General features: G+C 36.5%; 1 protein-coding gene across 1 annotated transcript in view; it reads right to left on the bottom strand.

Moving 5' to 3' along the window:
* Positions 1 to 791: 791 nt before the first annotated feature.
* ZCWPW2 (zinc finger CW-type and PWWP domain containing 2) overlaps positions 792 to 10,192 on the bottom strand; it is an 84,516-nt gene continuing 75,115 nt past the window's right edge. Inside the window, 2 exon segments of the mRNA XM_042903632.1 lie at positions 792 to 1,426; positions 4,734 to 4,858. Coding sequence (XP_042759566.1) covers positions 1,265 to 1,426; positions 4,734 to 4,858 — 287 coding nt within the window. The 3' untranslated portion in view covers positions 792 to 1,264.

Here is a 10,192-nt window from a genome sequence, read left to right as displayed (position 1 = left end):
CTCTCTCCATATAGCACCACCATATTCAGGTTCTCCTAGTCCTGCAACTGGATTTCCCAAGCAGCCTCCTGACAAGGAGCCCCGTCTCCAGTGCTCTCTTGCTCACTCCATTCTCTGTGTTGCTGCTGGTGTGATCTTTCTGAAATGTAAAAGGGACTCCACAGTCTGAAACTCTTCACTTGGCCCCTACAGGTACAAGTCCCTTAGCCTGTGTGCACAGTGCTACGCATCTGCTGTGGCTACCTTCACACCAGCATGTGGTTACTCCAGCTAATTCAACTAGCAATAGGTCCAAGATGCTGAATTGCTTTCTCTTCTCTCCTCAAGCTTTGTTTTCGGTTTCGATGTGCTTGGAATCCCCTTTCCCTGATCCCATACTCCCCCAAGAGAGACATGGAGAGCGAGCGAGAGTGGGTACTAGAGATGGATGTGCGTTAGAACACTTATGTGGAAGGACACCCACTGAAACTGCTCATGGGAATCCCTATGGAATGGGGTTTCAGGGAGGCGTCAAGGAAGTGCTATTGTAGGATGCACTTTTTGCTTTCCTATAACGCTGAGAATTTTTTTATTGTGAGTATGCCTAACTTAATCTTATATTTTTCACCATGGTTTCCATCCTCACCTTCAGAGATACTGATTTAATAGGGAAGCATCCAGGATTCTGATCTTCCACAGCCTCCCACCTCCACTCAATCAGGTTTTGGAATCATGGTTGAAATGATTATTTCCAGTATAAGGCAACTGGCACCTTTGAGAAGAACCCCAACTCTAATACACAATAATTTTTTTTATTATTTCCTTTTATTTTATAGTAGCTTAATTCCACTACCAATACACATACTCAATCTCTACTACGCTTGAATTATATGGAAGAATTATAATAGCCTTGACAGCCATCTAAATAGCCACATTTGAATAAAGGGCCTAAATAATCATTGTAAAGCACGTGTTTGCACAGTAAGTTTCATAAACCATTTTAAAATTAAGGCAAACAAGAAAAAAAAGTCTACAAATACAAATATCAGGGTTTCTTAAATGCTAAATTGTTTTTTTAAATCCTAAATCTTAACACTAACTTGAAGACCATTTGATTGGCTCTCAAAACAATGGATATTCTAAAAGCATAAAACAGGAAGTTGTTACAAATAGCAGCTTTGGTAAAACATATACCTATCTCCCTCCATGTTTTCAAGTTTTTGACTTTGGAAAAATATAAACACGTAACTTTTTATAATTAACTTTTGAAAATATCAATAATACCTTAAAATTCAGACATTAGAGCATCTATTTCTTTAAACTTGTTAGTTATATTGTCAATACATTCTCCAGCTTTTAATTTTATCCCATCAATTACAAGACAGTCTTCTTCATAGTGGTTTTCAAATGGACCGCCTGCAGGAACTTCAGGGCTGCATTCAGATAACTGTAAAAATAACCATACAATTCATCAGAACGATATCAAATTTACTGGAACACCGGCTTAATTATTTGAACCAAATGTAAAGTAGTCAGTAACTCCATAAGCCACAGCAGTTACCCAAAGTGTTCTGTTATGCTGGTGGTCAAATAATGATCCCCATGTAGAGTATAATGTACAAGAAATGTGTTCATATAAGAATAACTTATTATTCAGGTCGTATTTCTTTCCCCCAACATTATACATTTTTAGGTTTAATATTACGTGTTGGAAAAACATGATCAGTTTCATTCTATGACTTTTCTATATTTATTTATTTTTATAATTATTATTATAGGGAATACAGCTTAAAACTGTTTGAGTCACACCTTCTATGCCTATCTTCTCATAAGCCTCTGCATGACTTACAAATAGCGATAGCTTGATCTAGCTCGGTGGGAAGAGACACAAGTAAAAACAGCGCAGATATACATAAACACATACAAGATTTATAACTTCAAGATTCATTAAAGGTAGAGATAACTTCCATGAAATTAAGAAAAAAAAATACATGTAATTTATACAAGTATTTTCATGTAACATCAAAAACTGTACCTTTTAATACAAATAATTATTCAGCAAACTCTGTTTTATTTGTATATGGCTTATCTAATTTGTGAATTATTCTGGAAGATTTTATAAAAATCTGATATTAATTTCCTCTTCTTGCTTACAAAGTTGGGACATGAAAACCAGTGTTAATATGCTAAGGAAGAGCATAATTAGGAAGGTGACTCTACTGAGGAAAATATTCTCATAAAACATTTCAATGACAAATAGAAACGAATTTTGATTATCCATGTGTGTATGCTTTCTTTTTTATGTTGTCACTCTCGCTCATTGGTATAAATGCTTGAGAGTTATCAACCTCAAACCTGATACATGAAATGAAGAATGAAAACACCATCAAATTTACAACTTTGAAAATAGCTTAACCAAATCTGCTCAGAGAATAAACATGCTTTAGCACCTTAAAATTATCAGGTGGCTCTTTTTGGTGTGTTAGCTTATAAGAGGCCACTTTCTCCTACAAATAAAACGTAGCTCCAGCTTTAAGCAGTGTTAACTTTGGAAGCCATATTAATTTTCCCTATTAACTTGAATGAATGAATGAATGAATGAATGAAAGAAAGAAGAAAGAAAGAAAGAAAGAAAGAAAGAAAGAAAGAAAGAAAAGAAAAAAAAGAAACCCTTGTGGTGATCATTTCTTTTCTTTTAAACTGAAAATTGTCCCAGCTTTGATAGTTGGTTTCATTGCTATTCTTCTCATTTAAAAGTGAACAAGGCCCTAAATATACAGAACCTGGTGTGAATGCCAGACTTACAAAGCTCAGTGTGGAGAATGGCTTATGAACCAGTCTGCAGGAGGCACTCACCTGCCTGCCAGCAAGTTAAGATGGTTAATTTTTACAATTCTTAAGTGGCTTTTGAAAGCATAAAATATTACAAGAATCTAAAACAAAAAGCAAGCTCCTGCCTGGTGATATATTAAAACTATGTATTTTACCTTAAGGAATAAAAATCCAAAGTAATTTTCTGTTCTATCAAGTTACTAGTTATAATGGTAAAATAGAAGCCAATTCTGTGGCTGTAAAAGCTCCAGGACATCTCTATAAAAAATCAACCTGGCTGTATTTTTGAGAAGAGAAACTGCAAACACTGAAAACACGTTGCACAAAACCATATGGTGCTCAAACAAAGCACACATTTGCTGGAAAAGACTAATTGTATATTAATTATATGTCTATAACATATATGTTGCTAGTCTACAGATCCTGTTTGACAAAAGGTAAGATCTATAGAAAGAAAAAAAATTGTTTTTTTCAAAAAGGAACCCTAATTGGAAAAATGCCATTCACAACGGTACAAATTCAGGCACAAGTTGATATGGCTGGTGCTACTTAAGAAAACTATGGTTTTCAATGTGGTAAGAGTTTTTAGCATTAATTTTATTTCCTTTTGGTGTATTGCTCTCTTTAACTGTAAATCTTGTATATTTTGATTTCCAACTCAGTAAAGGAGGTGTTTACGAATCATCTTTATTCTTGTTGAAGTTCTGAATGAAATCATGCAATTGGGCAGTCTGCCAAAGTGGGTAAACAACCTTGTCCACGTATAAATCTACCTTTTCCAGCATCTGAGAAGAGACAGACTCGGGAATGGGCAGTTGCTCAACAGGAGAATGTGGGAAAAGAGAGGAAGTAAGGAAGTCTCAGCACTTACTCTCTCCAGGGACTGCCATTGCCAATTCTCATCTGTAATAACAGCTAACCTTGGGTGTCAGTTACTATGCAAAGTACTTTTCCCGGTTTGCCTTATTTAACCCACAAAGAAATCCTCTTGGGCAAGTGATAAGCAACTGTGCCAAATCACACAAGTCCTCCCTGGCAGGACTGGGGTTAGGACATTGGTATTATATTCCAGAGTAAGAACTCCCAACTGTTGTGTTCTCTGGACTCCAGGCACAGCATATATCTAAATGAATGAATGAGAGAATGAATGAAACCTTAAGGATACATGACTTCTTGCTGCCATTTTTCTTCCTATCTGGAGAACAGCTGTACTGCCTTGAAGAAGTGTCTGCCTTATGACTTATTTTTCTCATACCTACCACACTGCTGCTCTGTATTAATGACCTAGGCTTGTACCCTCATTTTATTTGCACAAACATGGAGCTGATTTGCTGGGAAGTTTGATAATTTATGTTATCACACATAAGAACTGAATAAAGTAAGCATGCATGGCCTTTCTCAGTCCAACATAGCTAGCCAAAAGGAAAAAAAAAAAAAGACAAATCTAGTTATGAATGGTGAAAAGTATTCCAACGAAAAATTCTACCTCCAGTGTGTTAATAATGAGGTCTGTCCCTACAGAAGTTGTCTCTGTGCATGAAGCAGGCAGGGCAGATTTCCTAGCAAGCTGCTCTTATCCAGCCTCCTCTCCTGACTGTGAAATTCGCAGCGGTAGGCAGTTCTCTCTACGGTGGCACCCGACCGACTACTGTGAGCTCCTTCCACTCTTTCTTCATCCCAACCTCAAAGATCCAAAAAACAAAGGGCTCCTCCACACTCACAGATTTTTTTTTTCAAAAACTGATAGTTGTATTCTGACCTTTCAACAGGTTACTAGTTTATTCACTTCAGGATAATCAAGGGCTCAAATTTCAGAAGGGAAAAATGTTTTTCATATAATTAAAATGTACAGCCAGGAACAATTTCTGCCATTGACAGAATCTGAACTTGCTATTTAGGCCTGATAATGATTACAGTGCTACCTTTTCTCCTGTATTCACTTCTTCTCCACGCTCCTCTTCAGACTCATCGGGTGCTCCTGTGGGCTCTAGTGCCTGCTGTAGCATTTGCTCCAGCTCTTTTAGTAAAACTTCTGTCTCAGAGACAACTAAAAATCATCATTAATATAACAGAAAAAGTGCTACATTTTAATTAATTCAATCTAATCCATAATCTTAGCCAACTCAAAAGAGAAAATCTAAATGTTACAAGATAAAAAACAAATATTTTGTATAGTTCTCACAGATGGCCTCTGCTTAATGCAAAATAATTAAGGATTTCCAGGTGAATATTTTCCAATTATTCCTGTCAAAATGTAGGTGATATTCTTGCTATGTGTACATCATGAAAAGCTCACTAGAAGTGTCTTGTTTTGCTTTTTTTTTTTAAATCAGGGCCAAACTAAATTGTTTTTTATAAACCAGAGGTCAGCAAACTTTTCCCATGAATGGACACAGAGTAAATATTGCAGGCTTTGGGGTCTCTGTCACAACGACTTCATTCTGCTGCTACAGTGCAGACCATACACGTGTACCTAAATAAATGAGAGTGACTATGTTCCGATAAAACCTTATTTACAAAAACTAGTGGCCTGTGGGCCAGTTTGCCATGCCTACAATAAACTATTAAAACTACTGTTTAAAAGGAGAGACGATGTAATTAAGCGGTCAGGCTAAACACAGGCTAGTCTACTCCTAATCCGAATACCAACACATCTTAATTGCCTAATATATGTATTATATATGTGTGTGTGTATATATACATACACACACACACACACACATATATATATATATTTAAATACCACACTTACAAAATTTGTGTGTGTGTGTGTACTACTGTGACATGAATTCACTGAATTTGCGGACATAAAATAATATCCCCACAAAAGAAATGAACTCCTATTAAATAACTCTATAGACTCAACTACTGATTAATAACATGCAGTTGGATTCCTGACTTAAATAAAATAAACATTTTTGTTTCATATAGACTTGTTGAAGTAAAAATCAAGGAAAGGAAGCCACATGTGGCCTGCTGTCCTGCACAACAGACAGAGGGAGCATCTGAGAAGTCGTTCCAAAGGCAACATGATTCAAAGCGAAAGGCCATGAATACACACCCCATTATTTTCCACTCGGGTGACAAAAACTGGACATAGTACCCTCTATTATCCACCATTCTTTGGCAGGACACCAAAAATCCCACTACGTAGAACATCTAAAAGTTCACGGAACACGAAAACAGACCCACACAGGACATATGCTTTGGAGCTAACCTATTATCAGTGAATATGCAAGCAGGGCATTCTCAGCATTAACATTCAGTTTTAATCTAATTGTTGGACATATTTAAAATTCTTCTAACTAATTATGTTTAGGAAGATTGCACATGCATATGCATCCCTTTATGTGTGTGTATGTGAACACACACACACACAGAAGTATCCTTGTAAACTAAGCATGTTTAAAGGTAAAAAACAGAAATTATCAATGTGAAAAGTCTCATGCACTGTTTCCTCCAGTTCAAAAGAATCCATGTTTTATTAGAATCTTCTTTGTTGGTAATTTCCTCTTATCTAGTACTCGTAAGAAAGAAAGTTTAAAATTCTGCTAGAACGTTATTAAATAATAGTGTCAAATAAAGTCATGGGAGGTTATGAAATAGAAAATTTTCCCTCTCTTGGTTGTCACTACAGTATTAAAAAACAATTTTTAGTTAACATTTTTCACTTCACAGTTTTGTCTACAAAAATAATTTTTCTGTCAGTACTTATCACTTGCCCCAAGTACTTTTTTATTCAGTCAACAAATATCAATTATGTGCCTACAAAGGGCAAGGGACTCAAGAGTAGGCATTGACCAACGAGCCTTCCTGGCCATCATCTCTTCCTAGCCAATCTCAGGTTTTCTCTATGGAAGACTTCTTTCCAAACAGTTTGAAAGTAGCTTTCTGATAAGCCATTTGCACACCTTAGAATCAGTTCCTACGTTTAAAAACAAAACAAAAACTGTAGCTGACGTTAGTTGTGTCCACATAGATACGTGTTCTGTGGTAATTGGTAAAGCGTAAGAACACAGAGTTTTAATTATTACATTCTAAAACAATGCTATTCAAAATTTGATGGGCATAAGAATCACTGGGAGAATTTACTAAAAAAATACATGAATGCAACCCATGTTTACCACATCAGGATTTTCTAGAGGAATGTACATTTTTATTGAAGCTATTTTGTTTAACGAATTGACTTCTCTTTATGATAGATTTCTTACTAGTAACCTGTTACTGAACAGACAACTACTTGTGGTTATCTTCAGACTGATTCTCCAGTCCCACTTACAGATGTTGTGTTTTCCTACTTTATATTCTGAGTCTATGGAAATTGATACTGACATTTAATGCACTGTTGAGAAGATGAATTTTGAGCTATGCTGTAAAGGAAAAATGGACACAAACATCTTTATATTTCTAAGGCTAGGCTAAAATACAATCAATTTATGATAATGAATGTCATTGCCAAATGGCATTGTAGGCTCTCTGTTTTCAAGTGATCTGGAAAAATATGTACACTGCCTTCTGCTCAAAGGGTAGACAAAGTAATGGATGACTTCATAAATCAACTAGGGTTCATAACACCAACTTGATTGATGTCAAATTCTGCTTCCAGAGCAATGGGAGGTTTGCTTTTCTAAATAGGTATTTCTATATTGTAAACTGACAGAATTCAAAAATAATTCTCAAGAAATAGCAGTTACCGTAATGTACAAACTAGGTTATCAAAATTGGCCAATGATATCCTCCAAAGATAGAGGCAGAATGAATGCCTTTGCTGATTGCATGACCAATCATCTTCTATCAATACTGATTATCCTGTGGTTTCCCTGACTTGTTTCAATTTGCTGTTTAGAGTAAAGTGGTAGCATTACAGTTATTCCATCACTCAGAAAAAATTTTTTTAAAAAAGGTAAGAAAAATATATCTCTTATACTGAAGTCCACACCTGGATTTTAAAAATGAAATTTTATAAAATAATCTGTGTAGTTTTTCCATTCCTGATAAGAAATAGCTTACTGTTTGTCTCTTAAATAAATCAGTCACTATTTTAAAAGCCTTCAAGGTATACTTATGGGGTTTTATCCAATCTGTATTTTTCTACTAAATGTTTAAAGAAGCTGTTTATTTCCTTATATACCCCAAAGCTGGTATGGAAAAATATCATCTGAAATAAATTTGCAGGGTCATTTCAATATTGAAATTTTGAAAGCATTCTTACAGAAGGAGGCTGAGGAGGAGGAAAAAGTACTTGGTTTTGTTTTGTTATTAAATAACCACAAACACTCCTCTTGTGTGCTTACAATTTAAATGTAGAGATGAGTACAATACAAGTTAGAATGTAATGAAGAAGAGAGCACCATTCCTGGAGACACAAACAGAAATAGGAGGCAAGGAGCTTTCTAGGAAAGGGGCATGTGGGCCAACCCCACCTTTTACCCTAGAGGCTAAAGCTGACTCCAAACCAAGAGCAGGTGGGCAAAGTTTGTCCTGAGCAGCAAAAAATCACCTGTCTCCCTGTCCCCCTTCTACCCCCCAGCCCCAGCCCCTAAGGTCTTCATGCTCCCCTGGGGCTCACCCCATGATCCAGACCTTTCCTGGATTAACCATCTTTTTCCATGTTTATCTATCTCAGGTGGCTGATGAACACATCCTTTGCTAATTTGATGAGTGTCATAGATTATCAGTTGGTCTGGGGTAATCTGCCAATCTCTTTTTAAACTTTTATAGACTGTTTACTACCCAAGAATAAAGGAGGTATTTTCTAACAAAAAACAATGATACAACAAAACAAATGACTAAAACCAAAAGACCAAAAGAAATCAAAACCAATTCATTAAGGGGGATACAAAGGGCAATAATGAGATTTTAAAAGTGCCTAGGTCAACTACAAGTACTGTGCCCAACCCCCCTGTATTTCGCTTTAAGTTTCCTGATACTCAAAGCAACCAAGGAAACAGCTGCACACTTTAATTTTAAGAAGATATGTGACAAGAGCACCTGGGTGGCTCAGTCGGTTAAGCCTCCGACTTCCGCTCAGGTCATTATCTTACGGCTCCTGGATTCAAGCCCTGCACTGGGCTCTGTGCTGACAGCTCAGAGCCTGGAGCCTACTTCGGATTCTGTCTCCCTCTCTCTCTGTCCCTCCCTCACTCTTACTCTGTCTCTCTCTCTCTCAAAATAAATAAACATTAAAAAAAAGGAAGATAGTGACTGAGAAAAACCATATAACCTCTTAAGTGCCTTAGTTTCCCCATTGATAAAATCGGGGATATAATAATATCTAACTGTTTATCTTATATAGCTCTTGTGAGGGCTAAATAAACTAATATATACACAGTGTTTAGAACAGTGAAGACACAGAGTAATTGGTACAGGTGTTGGTATTATTAGTTCATCATCATAGATGAATTTTCTTGTCCCTAAACACTGAAAAAAAAAGAGTTATAGGGACAATACAAATATAGTACATAATATTCCTGGTACTAATTTTCCCCCAAACATAGATATGCTCCACAAGTAGTTATTTCTTAGATTAAATCTATATAGCCATGGGCTACAGTTTAAAATATTTAATGATTTCTATTAATTTTCTATTAATTTCTATTCAATTTTTTCTATTAATTTCCAGAAATTCTCTCCTTGTTGGATAAGAGGGCTTCTACTGCATGTCTTTATTACAGATGAAGCAACTGATACTTGGACAGGTAAAGTAGCACTTAGTTAGCTCTCCTCCTGATCTCTAACTAAAGGACAGAGAAAAGAAATGGGTAGAGCTTAAAAACTAGAAAGGAACAGCAAATCTGGGTAGTAGGCTGCTGGGAGACTTTAGCACTTGGGAGTGTAAGGAAAGTGGCTCCAAAAAGTGGGGCAGACATTCAAGAAGAAGATGGTAGAATTTTCACTTGATCAAGGACTGATCCTATCTCAGGCTAAGAAGAAAAGGAGTGATATCAGAGACTTAGATCAAGGGATCCATGGAAATATGAGTAGGGGTAAAAAAACTGAGGAGGGTTAATTTACTGAAGAACCACTCTTTCCAGAAGTAGTCAGCTCTTGCAAAGAACACAGTAAACTAGGTATTTCTGTTTTTTAGTTGTTCAAAATGTGAAGAAGGAGTAAGACACAGATCAGGTTCACGGTCTGAACAATTAACTGAGACTTGAGAGCCATTCAGAATGTGAGACTCCTAAAAGGGTATCAGTGGATATCCATGGAGATGTATTCACCCATTTACACAGAAGAGTGATTTCCAGTCAATGGAGTCATGGCCGTGATGTCCTGGGGTTTCTTCCAAGGTAGCCCATTTGAGTCAGAGGGGGAAAGGATCCCAGCATTGGAGCCTTCAGCTGCAGTGCCAAGGTCTCCTAGTGGGAACTCAGTCCAGGGA

The sequence above is a fragment of the Panthera leo genome, chromosome C2 (assembly GCF_018350215.1).
Source record: "Panthera leo isolate Ple1 chromosome C2, P.leo_Ple1_pat1.1, whole genome shotgun sequence".
Classification (NCBI taxonomy): domain Eukaryota; kingdom Metazoa; phylum Chordata; class Mammalia; order Carnivora; family Felidae; genus Panthera; species Panthera leo.
The sequence above is the reverse complement of the archived record's forward strand: the minus strand, read 5'-3'. Positions and strand labels throughout refer to the sequence as shown.